The sequence below is a fragment of the Musca domestica genome, unplaced genomic scaffold, assembly GCF_030504385.1.
Source record: "Musca domestica strain aabys unplaced genomic scaffold, Musca_domestica.polishedcontigs.V.1.1 12, whole genome shotgun sequence".
Lineage (NCBI taxonomy): Eukaryota > Metazoa > Arthropoda > Insecta > Diptera > Muscidae > Musca > Musca domestica.
Window position 1 is genome coordinate 1,056,916 of NW_026712155.1, and position 23,528 is coordinate 1,080,443.

The following is a 23,528-nucleotide window of genomic DNA, read 5'->3' on the forward strand; positions in this document are numbered from 1 at the left end:
CAAAGCTAATTATTAAAAGAAATGAATAAATAATAGATGATAATTCAAGGACGTGTATGCAGGGTAAAAAAACGGTTTTTACTAAGAACATGTGTATGGATGTTTGACCGATGTTGTTTTAAAGCCTAAAAAATCATCACACGGATCATGTCTGCTTTAAACTGTCATATGGCCCTTTCTCAAAGGAATCCCTAACATAAGACGAATTGCTCATATGATCGCCTTTAATAAAGTTTTTAATGTTTTTGGTGTATAACCTTTCATTGGACTTGGCCATGGAATCTATTCCATTTGGTTTATCTCTTTATGTTTTACTCATTCAAAATTTTATGGCGAATCAACAACGTAAAGTAAAAATTCTCATACGCCACGAAGTACAATGCAGGGCAAAACAAAAATGTGAAACCGAGGTTAAATTCTGTAGGGTTTTTTTTGCAGCGTACATTTTGCCAAATCGATTGAAAAATTTTGCCAACTAAATAAAATGATAAAGACTTTCAAAAAAAAAAAAAAAAAAACAATTCCCGTATAATTTGATACAATTTTAAGATGGTTATGGTTTTATTATGAGCCCAAAATGTTATATTAAATCGCGTAACTCCATTTTAGAGCTAATTCCGATTGAAAACTTAAAATCTGGAGACATCGATATTCTAAAACATTATCTGTACCAAACTCCCTAGATATATTGTTTAAAAGTGGTATATTCATTTCAATACAAATAATGTTCATCTCGCATCTTAAGTCCATCACAGGCTTATCCTTTGAAAAGAATAATATCTGCCGAAATACCACAAATATGTTGGTATATATGTACATATGTAGTATATTGGGTTGTATATATACAATTGTGTTCCCTCCACATTCGAAACAACAGTGGCCGGAACAACATTTAGAGTTAGGAAATATTGCATTCGGCAATTCGACAGCATGCATAAAATGCATGTTTCCTCAACCCGCCCACTCACCTACTCTCTCACATAAACACCACATACTCCAGCCAGTTCATAGCGGAGCTTCGTTTTCACCATCAATTAGTTTGATGCCCACATTCAATTTAGTTGAAAACTATTCAACCAAAACATTTTCGGAGGTTTTACGAGGGACCAGCCCAATGCCATCGCCAACTTCCAACACCATCACCCCCACTGCCACTGCCACTGCCACTAATACCCTCTGCAAAATAGAAAGTCTTTTGCATTTTTAACAAACGGATGAACGAGAGCGATTCAAGGGAGAGTGAGCGAATGTTTACACACTCATGTTAACGTCGACGTATCTAGTTTGAGTTGGAGTAGAAATGCGGGTGTTTGTGTGTGTGTGTGTTTGGAAAATAGTTCCTTTTTCCAAACTGCCTCATGTAAAATGAATGTGTATGCAGAAGGTTCGTTAAGACTGGATAAAGTGGATATATGGAACAGTGGCAGTTGGGGCAAATGCATGCGTTCAGAAGTCTGTTCGTGAGTTTTTCCAGCTGAAGGTGAATGGAGAGGAAATAAAAACACTAAAGTTACAGCTCAAATATTCATTTCAAGGTATTCTAACCAAAAACTTAAGGAACTGCAAATATTTTCCACAAAGCAAAAGAACACATTTGCTTGAATTAATTTCCCAAAGCAGAGCATCGAAAACTGGAACATCCTTTAAAAAGTAATTTAAAAATTGTTTTCTCGATGCTATCTAAAAACGAAGCTGGATCATTTCAATTAAACGATGAAAAACTTAAAGAAAATACACAGGTATGTGGTTTGGGCTGTCAGAGCAATGATTTTCACTCATTGATATGATTCTATTCACACGAATAGCTGGAATTGGAAATAGTGATTGTATTTGTTCCTCAATTATCTAATGCATGCATAAACTCAAATACGCTGTGTATGGATGGTGTTGCACATTTAAGGATATGGAGCAATATGTCCGATGTATTCAGCTTAAATAGCTTACGAGGTAATAAGTAGTACGGCCCAACATACTCGAATACGCTTGCATTATTTATGGTCAATGCACAGATGGCCACTATCTTTCATTGTTTCGAGAGTAATTCCGCAATTGATTAATTTAGCTCGGCCTACTTCCTACTCAAATGCAATGACACTGCTTCCAATTCAATTAGAAATTACATTTATTATTGTTCTTTATCATTTAATTACGTTACGAATCCCTTGGAGTTCTCCAAGCACTACTCACATTATCCGAAACACAGGGTGGCAGGCAGAGAGGCGGACGTTTCAAAGGACAGCCAGAGAGAGCATCGCTCAAAGTAAATACAACACACACACCAACGCCTTACATTTGCTACAAATAAATTTGCATTTATTACGCTCAAGTAGCAGAGCACAAAAAATCATACAGCGAAGCCGTCAAAAGCGCCCAAAAGGACAAGATCTTTGAAATGACAATTGTCTGTTATCAGCAACTCGCTGTCATCTATTGTTGTTGTTCTTGTAGACCCTAGTCTATGCAGTCGGATAGATAATTGAATACTCTTCTTTTGTATATCCAAGGAATTGAAGCCAAGACAAAATTTCACACTTTATTTATTCTTCTTTGGATTTTGGGTCACTGAGAATGTGTATTGGTATTTAGGTATACCTTAAAAAGGAAATTCCTATCAATGAAAGTTCCTATGTAGGTCTTCTATTAAAACATTCCACTCAGTAAATGGTAATTTGGATTGGGAGTCAGCTATGAAATCGTTTAAATCTCCTCTGGAATCGGCAGTTCCACTATCCAAAAAGTATCCAACACAGATGTTCTTCACTCCAATATTAAAATCAACTTTTCTTTTCTAACTAAAGTAATAACCATCTACATTCGTACGATCAAGGCTGCTGCAATCATAAACCATTAACTATTTTAACATTTCGGGATTATGTACTCACGTTTGGTAACCGATCATTTTTAAGCGACAAACAATGTGCTAGCTCATAATTTTGAGTCCAATACTCCACTTCACATTCATTTCGTTTCGTTGCAGCACAAAAACGACCTAGTCTGGATGGCAAGTTCTCTATATTATCATCGATATTTCCAAATTAAATTAAATACAAACATGACGGCAAATCAAACAAAAGTGAAACCAAAATCCACTCAGAGCAAATCATTCATTCATCAAGAGTTCGCTGATTTAATTCCAAATCTCCCTCACCCACACATACCCCAACCCCAGCCCCAACATGCAGAGGCCCCTATCCTAAAAGCAAACAGAAGAGCTCTCACACACACACATACATACACAAATGTTCATGCATAGAATGTGTTTTTTTTTTTTTTTTTTTTGGTTTCTTTGCCGAAGACGAAACGGAAATCACATTATAATCGAAATAAAATCTTGCAAATACCCACCTTCCCACTTCCCATACCTCGCTCCGCTCGGCTCCTTATCGTGCCAACCTACCGCTAACATGGGTCGGATGAGAAAAGGAAAGGTTACTTTACTATTCATCAAATTGAATTTCCCGTTAATGTGCATTCGAGACCTCTTCCACTTGCAAAGGGCGAGCAGCCATCCTCGATTTATTAGTTTTTCGTTTTTTTTTTTTCTCCTTTTGCAAATTAGAAATGTAAACATTTTCCGAAACGAAAAGTAATTCATGGAATTAAGATTTAATAGGGGGAATTCGTGTTCAAATAGCTATTGGAAATTCCGTTACGACACACGAGTGTCATCCTTCTTCTTTGCTATTTTGCAGCATGCTCTTCGGTTCAGAAACTTGTTTCTCCAGGCCCAGGATAAACGACGACGTGTGCCCACCCTACTGTATAAATTAGTCACCATATTGCTGATTAGATGGTATTCGAAATCATGAATAATCAGTTTCTCGACTCCAACACCTCCCCCACCCCCTTGCCACTGCTGCACTGCACTTCACACCGCATTCACGTTCACATTCGCTCATTTGCAGGCGGCGCTGGTCTTGCTGGTCCTAATGCCACCGATGCCAAAGCCAGTGAATAGATAAATATATCTAGAAATTAATTTTCAATGTGGCAATCAATCCGCGAGACATTTACATGCGAGCACACAAATCAAAATCGCTCAAATGAAATTCATTGAAGAGCAGTGGACAAACGAAGCGAAAAACTAATCAACGTCATTCAGCAGATAATTCGGATGAATCGATAAAATTCAATCTAAGAGCTTTAAATTACGAGCGGAATATTGGGAATAATCTGAATACAAATAAGTAGTAATTGGTCCGAATTGCTACTCAGGATGAAATGAAATGAAATGAAGCTTGGTGTCATGAATTGCAGGGTGAACGAATTAGTTTTTGGATTTTGGGGGCGTGGGTGAATGCAGATCAAATATATCAATACCAGGTCATGGACATGGTAAGATAATAGCAGTACTTCCTTACATGTTAATAACCCATTATTTTAATATGAAGATGTCGCCGGGTGTAAACTCTAGCTAGTAACTACTTATGAATAACCGTTCGTGGTTACTATGTAGCATGCGCCAGTCGCAAAAGACCATGAGTAATCTTAGAAATATGTTACCATGTCGGTCATCCCAAATGACCCCATTTTTTAGTTCAGAGGGAAAAATACTGTCATTATCTTATAATGAAATATTGATACAAAATATTTGTTGGTTGCAACGAAATGTTCAATAACTTCACGAACTAGTCATTATCTGAAAGTAATATGGTACTACGCCCGCCTTTCGAATTCGGCGAAAAATTGAGGTTATTTGGCATTGACATATTTTGGCGCCCATTAACATGGGAGAGTTCGTGCTAAGATGTCTAACGGTTAAAACATGCTCATTACGAGAGTTCTAATAGAAATTGCTGCAAGTAAACTCGCCTAATCTAATCTAATCTAATCTAATTGATACAAGATAATTAGTTTTCAGCAAACTTTGTTTGCTATCATTGCTTTCTTGTCATTATTATTTATATTTACGTATAAAAATAACAATTCAAAAGTACAATTAAACAAATCTTTGTTCCAACAATAAACGGCTGAATTCAAATTGCAGTGAATCTGAAATTTCTAACGTCGAAAAATCCCAAAAAATTCTTCATACTTTATCAGCCCTCAGATTTCAACGATTTAGTTCCGATATGTATGTGTGTGTGCGTTACTCAAAATTGTATGGGGCTACACCTAAAATCCACGGAAACAAAAATTTCACTTCAAATAGAAATCCGATCCATTGAAAAATATAGCCAATTTGGTGCAATAATCTTAAAAACACCTAAACATTTTTCTTAATATTTTTGTTAAATAGAAATATTAAGATTTTTTATAGAAATATTAAGAACAAGTAGTAAATAATGCGAAGAAGAGCTAAAATTCGACAGCTGTGCTTGTGCCTGTAAAAGTTGAACAGTCTAATAGTCATTTTAATTAAATACCAGAATCATGATTTTTAGTTTTGAAACTCGAAAATACGTATATATGCATTTCCCCCACCACGATGGATTTCTATTCCCTTCTGCGGTGGGGCGCCAATCAAATCCAATGATTTGTAAACGACAACCGCAACAACAGCCAGAATTGACATTACGCGAAAGCAGAACAATGACCAATCTGTGTGACAGCAATGTGTGTATGAAGTTGATTGTTGATGACTCGTTCGTCCATCTGCTTATTTGCTTGACTTCGAATCTCTATTTCCCAGCCAGTCGTCTGACTGTCTGGTTAGGCGTTGTGTTCAAATATTACTAGGACAATGGAGAACAGGTGGCACTATTTTCAAACGAATCTCTGATGGTTGCTACATGTTGACAGGTGGGAATGACAGTCGATCCAGATGGCGGCCAACGACCACCGACATCAGCGTTAAAGTCGACCGCAACCAGAACAGCGAACAATGCATTTGTTACAACGGTAGCCTAGCTTATTTTTTTTTTTGCGTACACCCACTGCATCTCATCTCAGCTCGGCCCAGACGCAACCTCCCCCCACCCGTCAAATGGTCAACATGTTGAATGCAGAGAACCGCGAACTGTGAAAAGCATTTCCCAGTTACTGGCATCGTCTGCTAATGAGCAATGGTGACTGCATTTCAAGTTTAATTTCGAAAATTGTATCCGAGTATCTGATGAATTTGACATACTGCCATCATCATGCAATGGTGAACATTGTTGTTGTTTGTTGTTTTTGTTATTGTCGTTGTTGTCCGCTTATGTTTCGTGCAGAATATTAAATGAAGTTGAAAAGTGTCACCTGAGACACAAACTTGTGTTGACAGAGGTTCCCTGCTATTCTTTGACATCGCTCTGCTCTGCTCTACTCTGCGCTGCTCTGCGCTGGGCTGTGCTGCTCTTCTTTTCTCTCCTCGGCTACGCTCAGTGTTCTGATCCTATCCGTTTACGACGAGCCAAAAAAGAAGTTAACAATGTACTGGTGTATAGATTGTATGTACTTTTCAGCTGATAAACAGGCGACATGGGAGATATACCAAGGATGTACACATTTATTTAACAATTGACTGAAAATTTTTTGGGCTGTGGCCCGAGAGTGGCACCTTTTGGCTGTCGCATCGGGGGAGACATTACCATGACTCCATGCTTGCCCTTCCACCAAAGCGGGCCGGAGACAGACGCTTCATAATCTTAATCATATTGGCGTAATGAAATGATGGTTGATTAGGCCAACGTACAAAAGGCAGGAAATCTAATACAGGCAGGAAATCAAATTGAAATGAATATAAATTTTTGCCAAACCAGAAAAGGAAAAAGACAACAACAAAACTCAGATTCATCACTCCTTTCAAACACCATGAGATTTAGCAGTGACATCTCTCTACGCTGCTCTTCGCCCATTTCTCTGTCGGTTTGTGTGTTTGTAGTTCTCTCCAATCTCGGGGAGAGCACGAACAGTGAGCGCGCATGCTCCGCTCCGGCTCCGGATGCTGGGCGCTTCAAAACTACATTTGTGGCCACAGCGAGAGATGTGAACTCAATCCGCGGCAGAAACTCTCCACTCCATTCTGTGGGTAGTAACATTTTTGTGAAACAGACCGAAGCAGGCCTTCCGACCAAGTCAGTATCGCTCTTGTGATTTTGTGCACAGGACAGCGGAGAGCCCGCAAAACAACGTCACGGACATTCTGTGTGGCACATCAATCGGGAATTGTTTTTGTGAAGAATCGTGTGAATAGTGGATGGTGTCAAATATTGGACCGAGGAACAAGAAAAGTGTTTTTTTTTTTGTGAATTTACAAATTTAGTGGCGAATTTTCGCGCTGGCCATTTTCAATTGTAGATTTATTTGTTTTGTGTTACTTTGTTTTGGTCAATGAAAATATTTAACAACAAGTGCAAACACACACACACATTCTAAGGTACTACACGCACACACACATGCCTGTTTGCATGTATGTGTATGTCCCATTTTTCGACAAGAAAAGGGGGGTGGAAATGTCAGAGTGCCGTTGACAGCTACAGCGGTTGACATTTCACCAGAGTGTGGAGACTTTGTTTGTCTGTTGTCACTGCCTGCTGATACTTGGTGTTTGAACACCAATAACAGTAACAGCTACAGCAGCAGCAGCATCTCATCCGCCACTGTTATTACAGCCAGTACTAAAAACAATGGCAGTACTAAATTTTTATAGACGTCATTGCCATCGCCTTTAAGATGGGAGCTCAACGCAGAGGACGAAGAAGAAGAAGAATCGCGTAAACTACGTTTGTTTGTTTGTAAATAAAACCCGGCTAAGACAAGGTCAAAATAGTTACGAACTGTCGCCCCATCGCCAGTACAACAAAAACAAAACAAAAAGGTATCAAAAATTATTTGCGTCCGCCACGCCTGCACGTGATAAAGCGCATCAGTTACGACGTCACACCATAAAAAGCCACAGACGCGCATACATACACGTTTAACTCCGCCCACTTTCCTCCCTCGGAGGATGGTCGTTATGACGTAAATATCCGAAATGCGCCCGCGGTTATAACAATTCAAATAAGAGTATCGTCTCAGTTCAAACTAACAACAGTGCAATTGCCCCTCCCGCGCCTCCATCATTCCGCCGGGGGACCAACACCATGTCGGCGCTACATTACAAATGTACGCTTTGGTCCCACTTCAAATGGTTGTGCCTCCTAATGCTACTAATCCTTCTGTGCCAAAGCGTCCAGGCGAATCCAGATGCGAAACGACTCTACGATGATCTGCTCAGCAACTACAATCGTCTAATTCGACCGGTCAGCAATAATACAGACACGGTCCTGGTCAAGTTGGGTCTGCGATTGTCACAGCTGATCGATTTGGTAAGTTAACGAAGTTTCAGCAGTAAGAAGATAAGAGAGTCAATCACGTCGGATAGCAATTGTACTGCATTTAGGGTATGTGAAATTAAATTAAGCTGGAGTTCTATTGTGGAGACACATTCACACCATATATCTAATGCAGTATGACCCTCAGTCATACCGCTACGGAGGGTATATATCTTTTGATACGTGCCTCATCGAAATTACGGGTTTGGACCCTAAGTCTCTTTAGACCAAATCCGTTTCAGGACATTTGGAGTCGATCTAGGGGAGTCCGTCCGTCCGTCTGTCTGGCTTGTGCGAACGATAACTCTCGAAGGGAATATCCTGTTTGGTTCAAACTTGGTACATCATAATATTATTTTCAAACATAGATAGAGTTCAAAGATGGGCAACTCCTTCTGGTACCTCCCCCAAAAAAGTTCAAAATCACGAAACGGTCATTCGATTTTGTGCGGAAATTCCAATATTTTTATCAGTGCTATTTCAGGTACTAAAAAGATCAATACCGGCCCACTCCCTGAAGTACTTCCCCCACAAAGACTCAAAATTTGGAATAATTTTTACTCTTATAAAACGTGAAATAAGAGCTTGGTTCTCTTCAAATTTCGCACATCCCAATATTTTCACCAATACAAGATCTACAGTGAAGGTAGGATAGATCTATCCACAGTTCTGGTACCTCCCCCATAACGGGTCAACATTTTAAAAAATTATAACCCACATAAAATACGAAGAAAGCATCAGATTCTCTTCAAGTTTCAGTGTGAAATTGATACATCTCGGCCTACCCCCTCGTTTAACCCTCTCACAAATGTTCATGGTGTGTAATACTTATATCTCTCATAATGTGTGAAGCACTAGATTATTTCCAAAAAATTGGTTGAAGATGTCCGATTTTCTTCAACTTTTGCAGATACTAATACTTTTATAAGTATTATATGAAGTATATGTCTGGTACCTCACACATATTTCAACATTTTCCGAAAATTATCACATATCTCACATGAAGAGAAGAAAGTAGTTGATAAAGTCAAAATCAAGTGAGAGTCAGTTCAGATGGGAAGTGGATAATATTGACCACTTCCTTTGGTATCTCCTCCCTAAAGGGTCAACGTTTTGAATAAACATAACGTAAATCAAACATATTTTAATAAACTGACCGACTGATATTTTTTTAACTTGTTACTTTACCATTTACTCAGTAAGTCCTTTCGGGAAACAATCTACACTCAATCAACAATCGACAATCTACTAGTTTTGACATTTTTCCCATATCATACATTTAAAACAGTTTATTGTAGTAGACATGTTCACATTCTTGCAGTTCTGGATGAGAGAACTAGTAAACTCCAACAGGGAAATCATAAGCACAGCTGACCCTTAAACTGCCGATCGAACCAAGAAACCGGACATTTTTTCTCCATTAGCGTCCAGAAAACTCTTAGAACGCAATTAGCAAATGTTCTTTCACATTTCGCTCTCTTCTACTGGACTTTTGCAAGGAAAGGTTCTTTCATTGAAAAGATAACATCATTAGGTGTGTTAGATAACTTTCTCGGTAAAAATTTCTCATTTAATTGTCCTGAGAAATCGTTTCTCTATTACTTGCAAATCTTGCAAAAAAATATCGACCGGTGCTCAGTAAATTCCTGTTGTCAAGAAAGCCCAAACCAAAATGAAATGCAACGATTTTTTGACATATCAAATTGATACCAGCTGGCCTGAAAGGGTTACCTTGTTATTCTACAATGATTATATACTCAGATGAATGATATTGATATTGTTCGCTAATGCCACAAAACAGGTGATCATTATACTCACAAACTCTTTCGGGCAAAAACTCTCTTTGTAAACTCTCAGTAATTCAACTGTCTACCTTTCGGTCGCGACTCGCTCTAGTGGGTTTCGGTTTATCGGCCAATATTAAGTAGCAGGTAAATGGTGTTAAGATCGACGGGGCCTAAGACAAGGAAATGAAAACGTTTTAAAACCACCTGCAGATATTTAGTATTTAAAACTGTATCTGACAGAAATGTAAGTTGTATGTAATAGCCAAGATAAGGCACACCAATCACCTGAATAATTATACCCTACACCACAAGGTGGTCAGGGTATTATGTCTTTGTGCATTTGTTTGTAACAGGCAAAAGGAAACGAGATAGACCCATAGTTCCTTTTGATGATCTGCATAGAATCACTTTCTGAGTTGATTTATGCATGTCAGTCCGTCTGTCCGTCCGTCCGTCTGTCCATGTATTCTTGTGAAAAAAATGCAGGTCGCGTTTATTATCCGATTGCGATGAAACTTTGCAAACAACATTTGTTTGGCCCAAGGACGAACCCTATTGAAATTGGAGATAATCGGTAAAAATTTAGATATAGCTCCCATATATATCTTCGTCCGATTTGCCTTTTATTGTGCACCAAAGGTGTAATATCAGCCCGAATGGTATGGAATTTTGCACATACAACCAACTTAGGCCTGAAAATAAGTATGCCAAATTTGATCGAAATTGGTTCAGATATAGCTATAGCTCCCATATATATTGTTCATCCGATTTGTTATTTTTGTCCTCCGCAGCCGTAATATGCACTCTGTAACAACAATATTTGGGGAAAAATATAACAAATGCAGCTCAGAAATACCTTTGCTAAATTTTATCGAGATCGGTTCAGATTTGGATATAGTTCCCATATATAACTTCGTCCGATTTACCTTTTATTGTGCACCAAACGTCTAATATTTGCCCATATGGGATGGAATTTGGCACATACGACCGAATTTAGTCTAGAAGGCAGTATGCCAAATTTGGTGAAGATCGGTTCAGATATAGTTATAGCTCCCATATATATTGTTCATCCAATTTATTGTATTTGTTACCCACAGCCGTAATATGCACTCCGTAACAACGATATTCAGGGAAATATATCAAATACAGCTCAGAAATATCTTTGCCAAATTTTATCGAGATCGGTTCAGATTTGGATATAGTTCCCATATATAGTTTTATCCGATTTCAAATTAATTTCGCACCAAATGGGCAATAAAAGTCCGAATTTAAAAGATACAAATGCTACGGCATATTTAGTCCTTTGAATTTTAAATTATAATTATAATCATAGCGTGTATGATTGAATTCTCCCATAAAAACTTTTAATTATTAAGTGGAGCTCAACTAAATTAGCAAAGTGGTGTAGGGTATCATAAAATCGGCCCCGCCCGACTTTAGGACTTTCTTTACTGGTTTTTTTTTTCGTTTATTCCGAATGAAATTAAGTAGGTTGATACGATTTTACTCAAATGTCTATTATGTCTGCAGGACTTTTGGTATTGAAAATGCGCCATGTAGGTCCCCGATTTGGTATAGCCCCCATATAATGGTACCTCCCTATTTTCGGTATTTTGGTAACTTAAGCGACATTATTCACCGGAAATGTTTCATATTTAGTATCTGGAGTTCAAAATGGATATTACAGCCTATGACAGAAAAATGTGTGTGCAGGTCCACGTCTTCGTATAGCCCTCATGTAACGGTACCTCCCGATATACGGTACTTTGATTTTAGCAGCATTGTTCACCGGAATTGTTTCAAATTTGGCATTTAAAGTTCGTAATGAATACTACAGCCTATGACAGAAAAGTGTACCTCCCTATATTCGGTATTTTGATAATTTTAGATACATTATTTACCGTTTTTTTTTTCAAGTCTTGCATTTGAATATTGTAATGGCTTATGAGAACAGTTGCCTATGCAAGTCCACGTCTTCATATAGACCCAAATATTCGGTATTTTTAAAATGTTAACAGAATTTTTGACGGATTTTTTTGATTATTGCCAAATTCATTCCAAATGGTTCTACCCCCCATGGCTCCTATGGTTCCCATGTAAAGGTACTTCTCGACGTTCAGCAGATTATTTGTACAAGAGTTTCTTTCTAAATGATGAAGGATATTAAAAAGTTCGACCCGTTTTCTTATTTTTTTCATTTTCGGTTCATTGAAAATGATTGCATGAATAGTTTATTTTTATGACGAACTTTTTATTTTGTCTGACAAGTCATTTGATTGAACTAAAGACTGTATATTTTCAACTTCTTAAGGCTCTATTTGGATATTTTTGCTATTAAAGTCCTTGTCTAAAACGATGTACGTGTGAACCATTACAAGCACTTTCGTCGCTTTGAAGGAGGTTGTAGATTTTCAAAACTATGGCTCCATGCCAGAAGGGTGCCAAACGAAGTGGGACAATAATATTGTGATTTGAAATGTCTGAAGCTGCTGGAAAACCTCCTTCCTTTAATCTATATTTAACAATTATTTCAAATGTTGACCATGGTGGATAAGTTACTGCAGATACTTTTTCACATTGAATGTACAGGATTGTACAGGCTCATGAAAGTTACTCTTGGACACTTCATATACGTTTCCGTACCCTTTTACACCCATAACCTGGTATTTCAATTTTAAATAGCGTAGGCCAACTTAATTCAGATAATTATGCCTTCAGATTTTCGGCTTCAAAGACAAATTTACAGGCGATTCGTGTTTCAATTTCCCCAAAAAAAAGTCCTTTCCTTTTCCGGCGAAGTCGTAGTTTTGAAAACACCAACAGCGTTTAAATAAAACAACACAACCAGGGAATGAGTAAAATATGAACGAAGTGACAGTGTGAAGTAAAATTTTGTGAAAGTGGAAACTTTGTCGGCGTGCTGTTCCATCGATGGCATTTTATTGCTTGAGTTTTATTCGTTTGTCCTCTGGTACACTGATGGCGAATTAGTAGGGAATTGTGTGAGGGGGTAAGGCGGGGGAGGCATACAAAGTGAAAATCAATTTGCCAAACAACGACAAATTGTAAAATCGAAAAATTGAGAATTCAATTTGTTTTAAGTGAGTCACACGAGTTGTGTATTTGGTTTTATGTATCCCTCCAACGCAGGCAGGCTGGCAGCCGGGCTGTCAGTCACTCAACGAGTCATCGCCCACTCCGCTGATTTTTTAACTAATCGAACAGCATTTCATTTCTTCGCCTTACTCGCTCGTAATGGCTTAATGCTGTTGTTTGCACTTCTGCCAGTCAGCCACTGGGCCCTGTCAACACTAACAACGGACCGGCAATCCCAAAGCCAACAAAGTCATGACGCTGATTATTTCGATATTAAAGTGGAAATTGCAAATTCTATTTTAGAAACATGGCACAAAGGAATACATAGAGCGACTACACTCAGGCTCAAGAACATCTAGCCCCACCGCCACCTCCTTCCGCTGCAAAAGCCAATATAAGAAATAGACTTTTAAGTGAGGACAGGAGTGGGAGATTCTCCACTGCAGCGCTCAAGTTCGTGTAAAAATTGAAATCAAATTTACTTATCTTCTGGCAAAGGAAAAAGGGAGGAGACAAGGAGAAAATATTTCCTGAGGAGTGGTGTGGGTCAGTACAACGAAGGAGTTCTAAAACATGTAATGCCCTTCTTCTTCAATTGAATTTATCTGCCATGTACCATTGCAATAAGTTATTGTTCTATAGCCGACTATATACATTTTAAAATGTTCTTTATGGTAAAGAAAACTTCATTCGGGTGCTAGAGGGACGAACAATTTATTTTCCCTTGCTTTAAATAAGCCGACCAAAATTATTGGAAAATTGGAAGATGTTTATCCACGAATTTACCCAAAATTTGGGAAAATTTCTCTGAAAACAAAGATGAATAATTGCTACTCTTATATTTTCAAATGCGCCTGAACTTACCTCTGACCAAAACGGCAACGAAGTTTGCATTACTTTAATGTTTTCCCAGCGAGAAGGCCAAAGTGTGGCAATTGCTTCCTGAATCCAAGTCCATCCACATGAGGCGCCACTCTTACGGAATTCAAAAGACCTTGTTATGGTTTGAGAATGTATGTGTGAAAGTCTTTTAGTCTTTTTCAGGGTACATAAGCAACTTGGGACCATGGCTAGGCATATTAATGCCAAAATATAAGCGGAAACAACGGCAGGATTCGAGTGCGGCTTTGCCATCCCTTTATGGTATCTCACAAAATATGTCATGCGAAGACTTCAACCTGCATTGTTACCCACACCTTAAGTTCGGCCGGGCCTAACTTTCAATACCCGTTACCATTAGGTAAAATACAACAGGTACCGTTATATGGGCACTACAGGAAAACGTGGACCTACACATACAATGTTTGACCACCGCAACTAGAACCCAGACATAGCTACATTTTATGCCGATCATCATTAAATATACTTTATGGGGTCTACGACGAATTGTTACAAAGGGAATGATAAATTTAATATGCTCTCCTTTCCAAGGTGGAGGGTATAAAAACTAGTTGATAAGGTGGTTTGATCAATGCACAAGCAAAATGGTATTTTTTCTTCTTCTTCAGTTTGAGATTTCAGAAATTCTCCTACTTTCCATGATCTTATCGTCTACCATAACAACAAAAAAATGTCACATATTGCCTCAACATGGATACAGCCTTAACTTTTTTGGGCATTCGGAATCGTGGAGGACATACCAGAAGGAGTGCATCTTTATATATCATTCCCTTATTTCAGTAGAACTAGTCGATAGGTCATTTTGTATTTTACACGAATACGAGGGTTACACCTAACTTTGATACAAATATTACGAAAGGTTTAAAGTTTGGACTTGATAGGAAAGCCGATTTACCTTTTGAGGGATTCAAAATTATTCAAAGCATTAGAATATGCAAAGTTTCAAGGATTTCAAAATACATATGTATATGTCCTTTAGATACGTACCTGGCGAAATTTTCAGCCTTTAGAGGGGGATGCCCGCCTTAACTTTTAGATCTTACAATGGACACAACAAGCGAATAAATTAAACACACACATACACACTTTTGTAAATCCTTTTTTCAGAATTTAAAGGATCAGATTCTAACCACAAACGTGTGGCTGGAACATGAGTGGCAGGACCACAAATTCAAATGGGATCCTTCGGAATATGGCGGTGTTACCGAACTCTATGTGCCCTCGGAACACATCTGGCTTCCCGACATCGTGCTCTACAACAAGTAAATATATTTGGAAATATCGAAAATCCGACATAACATTGCACTCTTCCAATCGGTTTGTTTCAGTGCCGACGGCGAGTACGTCGTGACCACCATGACCAAAGCCATTCTACACTACACCGGGAAAGTAGTCTGGACACCACCGGCCATTTTCAAGTCCTCCTGCGAAATCGATGTTCGCTACTTTCCTTTCGACCAGCAAACGTGTTTCATGAAATTCGGATCGTGGACCTATGACGGTGACCAGGTAAGTCGTCCAAACGCCAGTGAGTGCTGGGAGAGAGAATAAATGTTACTCCCCCACCCGCCTAGATCGATTTGAAGCACATCAACCAGAAGAACGACAAGGATAACAAGGTAGAGATCGGCATTGACTTGCGCGAATACTATCCCAGTGTGGAATGGGACATTTTGGGAGTGCCAGCGGAACGGCATGAGAAATATTATCCTTGCTGTGCAGAACCGTATCCCGGTAAGCAAAACCGGCCCGCTGGCGCCTGCCGTGGCATACGGACGTGCTAATTGCTCTCCCATTTCAGACATATTCTTCAACATCACCCTGCGCCGCAAGACCCTCTTCTATACCGTCAATCTGATCATTCCCACCGTCGGCATATCGTATCTGTCGGTACTGGTGTTCTACTTGCCCGCCGATTCGGGCGAAAAAATCGCCCTGTGCATCAGCATTTTGTTGTCGCAGACCATGTTCTTTTTGCTCATATCCGAAATCATACCCTCCACCTCACTGGCCCTGCCGCTGTTGGGCAAGTACTTGCTCTTCACCATGCTGCTGGTCGGGCTCAGTGTCGTCATCACCATCATCATTCTGAACATCCATTACCGTAAGCCGAGCACCCATCGCATGGCGCCCTGGGTGAGGTCGTTCTTCATTAAGCGTCTTCCCAAGCTGCTGCTGATGCGAGTCCCCAAGGATCTGCTGCGAGACCTGGCTGCCAATAAGGTCAACTACAACATGAACTTTAACAAGACGAAGTTCGGCAAGGCATTGATGGATGAAATGAACATCAGTTCGGGCGATTCCAGTCCCGACTCCATACGTCGTATGCAGGGTCGTGTGGGTAATGGTCTTCACAGTGCCTCGGCCACGAATAGGTGAGTTCCGTTGTGCTTACCGGCCAGTGATTGTCCCATTCATCTGTGACGAGTTCCGATTTTCATTTCCCTCTTTTGTTTCTCTTGTTTTGGAAATATTTACAGATTTAGTGGCATGATGGGGGTTTTGGGTGGCGGCCTTAGCACCTTGAGCGGCTACAACGGACTGCCGTCTGTGCTCTCCGGATTGGACGATTCCCTGAGTGATGTGGCACCACGGAAAAAATATCCATTTGAGTTGGAAAAGGCCATCCACAACGTCATGTTCATACAAAACCATATGCAGCGCCAGGACGAATTCAATGCGGTGAGTAGGAACTCGTCAATAGCTTTGGCAAGCTAAATCTTTTGTCGTTGTGAGTAAAGAAGCAATCACGGCAAGGGCATCACAGATAGGAGAACAATAAACAATACTCCAATTGTCTTGGAGAATGGACGCATCCAGCAGCATGAGGGTCTTCAATGGGTTAACATTTTGGTTGTGTGACTTTGTTTACACATCTGAGTCGCAATGGACAATTGAGCCTTCCAAGAAAATAACTTCATATCTTTGCGAATTCTTCAAATCAAACACTGATTTGATGGGCATTTATCGCTTAGAGCCGATGCGAAAGGTCAGTAGTAAGGAAACCATATATCCAAGTATGCCGGCGGTTGGCAATAACTCTTAATGGCTTTCTGATGTGACTACGTCCACCCTACGCCGGAGACATTTTCCCGATAATGTACTGACCCCCGGGCCCTGCTAGGCGTCCTTGCAAAAATTTGTTTTTAATTGCTTTTGTTCCGCTTGACTGGTCAACAATTTGTTTGCATTTTGCCACACAACCGCACCGATGGGCGGAAGCGGCTTTCCAGTGTTTCCAAGTACACAAACAATGTCCGCCGCCTCCGTGCCAGCACCCAGCCTTAAATACACACAATTTGGTTTATGTGTACGAGCGGGGGGCGCTGAGTGGGTGAGTGCATGAGTGTGGATGACATTGAAAGCCATGTGTCAATCATCGATTCATGCAAATGCAGCAGCATTCACAACTGAGTGCACAGGACTGACCGGCTGACTAGCAGTTCGTTTCGCTTTGATCTGCCATGGCCAATTCAATTTAAATCCTTAAACACATCCTCCACTCGCCAAATAAACACAGCCTCGAATTGAATAAATAGAATTGTTCAAATTGTGATGGGCGATGGGTGGAATAAATTTAAAAACAGGTCGGCATGAAGTGCTTTGCACAGACATGCCTGTATGGTTTGAATGAGGCGATCGGCATTTGAACATAGTCGGTATAAATTCATTCCTCCTTATAATATTAACCCGTAATTTCTTCTCCAACTTCCCCTCCAACACTCTTCCCCTCCTCCTCTCTACTCCACTCCTCTCCTCTGCGCTACTCTGCTTTTGTCATTTCAGGAAGATCAAGACTGGGGCTTTGTCGCCATGGTATTGGATCGTTTATTTCTCTGGATCTTCGCTATTGCATCCCTTGTGGGTACATTCATGATACTGGGCGAGGCTCCGTCCCTATACGACGACACAAAACCCATCGATGTGGAACTGTCAGTTATTGCCCAGCAAATCTACAATCTGACCGAGAAGAAGTCGTAAGAGTCCTCCTGCACCCGCAACCCCATTGCACTGATGTCGTATCCTGCAGCGGCCGGCCTCCCCTCTGCCCCGGAAACAAAACTCCAACACACCTCGAATGTTAACAAATGTCAAGTCTCACTCAACGCTCTGACTAAATCAATAAAATTTATTAGAATTAATGCGATTTTTGTAGTTTAAGGCCGAATGCAACAACAATAAATAAATAATTAAAAAAAAATAACACAAAAACATAAATATGTATTTCAATTAGAAAAATTCAAAACTTCTGCGTGTGTTCATATTGAAGATGCCGATTTAAGTTTAGCACATCCCAATATTTACAAATTGCCCGCTGCGAACGTCTCAGCATCAATTAGAATTGGTAATTATATTGAATAATTATATTCTTCAAAATTCAGTCGTCTCAAGCTTCCCATCAAAGCTAGCATTAATGTCGAGTTGATATATACGAAGGAAATATTAAGCGAACCGATATCCAAATTTCATAACATTTCTATGGCGTAATAACCGTGGCACAACTGATACAACATATCCCCACAAATGGTCCAGCAAATATGGTACTCCCACACAAACTAACCAACCAATGTACCAAACGGAGCCAAACTTTTGGTCCAAACTTTGCTCATAGTAATATCTGTACCGCACTGAGGTCAGGTGCAAAATAGGCAAAATCGGTTCATATCGTCCGGTCCTCATGTCATAATGCCATTTTGGTTAATCACAATTCTCACAAAATAAGAAATAAGTTATTCATTTTCCTAAAGCTTTGGACTTCGCAACATTAATGCCATGTTTACATAAAATACTAAGATACTAGGTGGCATGGACTGAGGGAATACAGGGTGCGGAAACACTTAAATTGTTGCTAATTTGATTTCCACGGGCAAAGGAAATAACAGTAATATTTCCAACTATATTAACTTCGATTATAAATCGAAATGTTCATTCGGAATATTTACTCAGTCGTCGGTGTTAATTATCGAAATTAAATTTCTTACACCCCCCCCCCCCCTTCAGTCATGTGGGAAATGGGGCAATAATCAACGCCAGCAACTCGATATCGCATGTCGCATCAATTACGAAGGTTTGAGTGAGACTCACAACAATGGCGATACATCTGATTCTCTGTCGACCCATCCATAAAGGCTGCGTTGCTCTCCTTTGGGCTATTTACATGCAGTTTGGTCGTCTGCTACACCCTCAATGCCTTAAGAATGTTGTCCCCACACAAACATTGGCCTATGCATCCATTTATACATTTGTCGGGGGGTGTGTAGATGCATTCCAACCATGGATGTGGTTAGACCATTGAGGGAAATATTTCTTTGCACAAACACACACACTCACACACGTTAAACCATCCAATTGTGGACACATCTAAATGACTCTATGTTGGCTAGGTAAGATCTGGCTTTCATCAAATACGGGTATAAACGAATGTGGCTGGGTTAAGAAGGGTGTGTGTGTTTGTGTATGTATGTGTAAGTCTGTGTGACTTGGAATGCCTTTCGTACCGAAATCGGAAAATGTTGTGGCCGAAGTGCTTAAACTTGACTTGCTATTTTTGGTTGTGCATGAAGACCGGGCACAAGGTATGATCTGAATGTGAGGTTTCTGTTCTGTCCTATGGCAGCCACTACAGCTTCCTCACACAAATGTTTGCATGGTCAAGATTCATGTTTGGCTATTGGCAAATTCTCAACAAAAGCAGAAGGTCTGGTGCGGCCGTGTGAGTGCTTGTCATGTTGTCTGTGTTGAAATTCTCCTAGACACTGTCACCTTTAGGCTCTGGCATGACTTTTATTCGTTTATAACCAGCTGTGGGTCTCGTCTTGCATATGCTCCGGAGTCGGAGGTGGTGAGGGGGGATTCTCGTTGGCCGACTCTGATAACAGCGTTAACATTGACTGGACCATATTCGTTTGACATTTAAGAGAAAGAAATTAATATTTAAGTTGTCATTGGTGTTGTAGTCGTCAATGTCATTCGACGACCGTCGTATGGTATGAGTAACAAAAAAGCTAAAAATGAACGCTACGTATACGCAACGCAGACCAAAAGACTATTAGCTAATTATGTCTATATGACAGTGTTAGTAAGAAATTGCAATCCTTTACAGGACGAACATTTTTCAGCTACGTCATAAATAGCAATCTAACAAAGCGTCCTAGTTCCAGGCAAATCATATATTAATATCTCACATCTTTACTTAAAGCTGTCCTATAGGGCCGATTTTTAAGTTTGAATAGAAAGACACCGGAAGTCGACCACCGGGGCCAGGGACCCGGCCCGAAATGCTAAATGTTTTGAGCATTGAAAATCTCATTATACCCTGCACCACATAGTGGTAAGGGTATGTCTTTGTTACTTTTGACGATTACCATAGTTACTTTTGACGATTTTCATAGAATCACTTTCTGAGTCGAATTATGCAGGTCAATCCGTCCGTCCAACCGATCATGTATTCTTGTGAACAAAATGCAGGTCGCATTCATTATCCGATTGAGATGAAATTTTGCAAACAATATTTGAAGGACGAAACCTATTGAAATTGGTGATAATCGGATCAGATTTAGATATAGCTCTCATATATCTTCAACCGATTTCGGGATAATTGTGCACCAAATGATCAATATAAGTCCTAATTCAGTCTAGAAGCAATTACATCAAATTTGGAAAAAGTCGGTTCCGATATAGCTATAGCTCCCATATATATGTTTCATCCGATTTTGGGTATTAAGTCTTTCACATGCGTAATATGCACTCTACCAGAAAATATTTGGTACCAGATATCAGATACAGCTCTGGAATAAGTGTATCAAAATTTGTCAAAATTGGATCAGATTTGGATATAGCTCCCACATATATCATCGGGTTAATTGTGCACCAAATGGCCAATATCAGTCCAAATGACCTGAATTTTGGTACATCCGACTTTAGTCTAGAAAAAATTGCATCAATTTTGGTTCAGATATAGCTATAGCTCCCATATATGTTTCGTCTGATTTGGTTTTTAAGTACCTCACAACCGTAATATGAATTCGACAACAGTGATACCAGATATCTTAATAGCTCAGAAATACATTTACCACATTTTATCGAGAACGGCTAAGATTTGGGTATATTAGTTCCTTTTGAAACGAAACTATAACTTCTCTAAAGCCAAATATTGATAGGTGGTATGATCTACTTCAAATAAATTATTTTGTTACGAGAGCTCTACTAAATATGTTTAGTGGTGTAGGGTATCATATAGTCGGCTCCGCCCGACTTTTGAATTTTCCTTGCTGGTTTTTGTCTGTTTTGGTTTTGTTTTGTCTTTATATCGAAAAAAAAAACAAACCAAAGGACCTTGTGTTCTTTTGTAGGAATTTTACAAATTTGGGACTTATGTAGTCTTTTCAGGTAGCCAGAAAACAGGTCATTCACGTTAAACAATTATTCCTTCAAGCATTATTCCTTTCTGTAAATTTATTCATTCGTTCAGTTATCTTCCTATTTGTTTTTTTTTTTAATCTTTATATTTATTAATTTATTGGTTCATCGATAGGATTTCTGCTTATTTTATTTATCTGTTACTTTACTTATTTAGCTATTAATTGCTCTCTTTCGAGACAAGCTTTAATGAGGCAACATCAGAACTGGACACATATGCCAATGTCCAATTTCGCCAGCTACCGACTCCACGGTGCGATTTCACACACACACACACCCACACATAAGGCTACTGTCCACATGTATATTAACCACATTCGTTGCTTTCTATACCGGAAGTAAGGGTGGCGGGGTGTGAGGAAGCAGTCATATCCTATAAATCAGAGTGCCCATCAATTAAACGAACTTGTCTTGCTTTGTGTCTTACATATGTCCGAACGATATTTCGGAGATTGCCATCGATGAAATGAAATGAAAGATTTACGAGTTATTAACAATTACAATATTTCACACTGGAGTCACGCCATTGTCTGTGATTCTCAGAGGTGCTTTGTCAACACAGTGCTCGCATTAATCACATCCCAGTGGATAATTATTATGGCAAATCATGGTGATCGGCATAGAATGCTATTGAAATAAATCACTCATCCATAAACATACACACACAAAAGCGCGCGCACACACACACACACACATTTTCAATATTTATTAAAGTTTCCCTTGTGATTGGGGAATATCTGTTGCCTGGCAATAGCCGTCAATGGGACTTGGAGAAGTAACCACTTTGACACTTCCCATAGCCGTTAAGATTTCAAGTAAAATTGTTTTCTTTATTAACAACGCCACTTGTAAGTGACTGGCACCGACATCACCGCCATCGCCCAGCAAGCGGAGTGCTGCAGCAAGGCGTGACATGACAAGGAGTGAAGTGGAGCGGTGTGAATGGGGTAAGTTTGAATTTGTCTAATTAAAAGCATCACAAAAACGTAATGACACTTGAGCAATTCTGCTGAACAGCCCTTCAAGGTCCCTCCATTCGAACGTCTTGGAAATATGATTGATTGACGCATGTCCCCTCCCATCCAACGACAGATTCAGTGAGTGAGTGAGTGAGAGAGATAGGAATAGAGTGGGAGACAAGGCAAAGTTTTGCTGCAATTCTTCAGAAAACAAAAAGTTTGCTATAAATTGGCCAGCATTTGCACAGCGACGAGCCAATTCTGGGAAAGGAAACTGAAGCAACCATCGGCGCGGAACGTGGAAAATCAGCTGCATTTGTCAACAATGCTGGGTCTTCGAATTCAAGTTGGTAAACTCGTTCATCTCACGCTCATTTCTCATTTCAAAGTCCAAGTTAAACTTGTTGTTGTAATTATTGCAATTCCATTCGGCTTGTTAAAAGAAGTGTAACAATTTCAGGCAACTTCAACGGTCGGGGGAGGAACTGTGGCCAGGATGGCAAAGACAAACAGCTACGGATATTTGTGCTTTTGTAGTCGACGTCACAACTTAATTATGTTCGTTGGCATGACTCTGCTAATTGTGAGTTATGGCGTAAACACCGAACAGATGTCAGCTGGGCCAGTCGGTCTAAAAGCTGTGTCGAGTGCGAATACAAACTTGAACAACAACAGACGTGGCATTGGCGAGAGCAGCGTTGGAAAGGAAAACACAAATAGGCTACAGCATGCCGTAATTCTATTGTCGCCTGTGCCACAAGACAGAGGGCGAAGCAGCGACAGCCGGGAGCAACAGCCACCATCGAAGTATTTCATAAATTTCAGGAAATCTCGTTTATTTGGATTACTCGGCAGCAATTATTCATTGTCTTACAATTTGACCATTGGCTCGGGCAGCACGGCGGGTAACATAACGGTGGCAGCCCCAGCGCCAGCCTACTACTACGCAGCTGCACCATATTATCCCTATGGCTATGACTACTACTACAATCCGTATGCCTATAATCCGTATGCCTATAATCCTTATGCCTACAATCCCTATGGTTATAATCCATATTATTCCTACTATTGAGGCTGATTCGGATCGAAAGCAAGAAGGAGAAATAAATAAAGGAAAAATTATTGAAAAT

General features: G+C 39.8%; 2 protein-coding genes across 7 annotated transcripts; both read left to right on the forward strand.

The window, feature by feature from the left end:
• Nucleotides 1-6,985: 6,985 nt before the first annotated feature.
• Mda2 (acetylcholine receptor subunit alpha-like 2-like) lies at nt 6,986-18,196 on the forward strand. Of its 5 annotated transcripts, none has more exons than XM_011295152.3 (8): nt 6,986-7,300; nt 7,536-8,231; nt 15,128-15,282; nt 15,349-15,529; nt 15,595-15,754; nt 15,822-16,395; nt 16,501-16,702; nt 17,807-18,196. In XM_011295152.3, the coding sequence occupies exons 2-8, from the start codon at nt 8,007-8,009 to the stop codon at nt 17,999-18,001; spliced, it is 1,692 nt and encodes a 563-aa protein (XP_011293454.1). In that variant the 5' UTR covers nt 6,986-7,300; nt 7,536-8,006; the 3' UTR covers nt 18,002-18,196.
• Nucleotides 18,197-22,592: 4,396 nt separating this feature from the next.
• LOC101887296 (uncharacterized) lies at nt 22,593-23,528 on the forward strand. Of its 2 annotated transcripts, none has more exons than XM_059132344.1 (2): nt 22,593-22,748; nt 22,859-23,528. In XM_059132344.1, the coding sequence occupies exon 2, from the start codon at nt 22,895-22,897 to the stop codon at nt 23,468-23,470; it is 576 nt and encodes a 191-aa protein (XP_058988327.1). In that variant the 5' UTR covers nt 22,593-22,748; nt 22,859-22,894; the 3' UTR covers nt 23,471-23,528. The 2 variants fall into 2 exon arrangements, with proteins under 2 accessions (XP_058988327.1, XP_005185794.2); XM_005185737.4 differs by having other exon boundaries at nt 22,600-22,744; nt 22,859-23,525.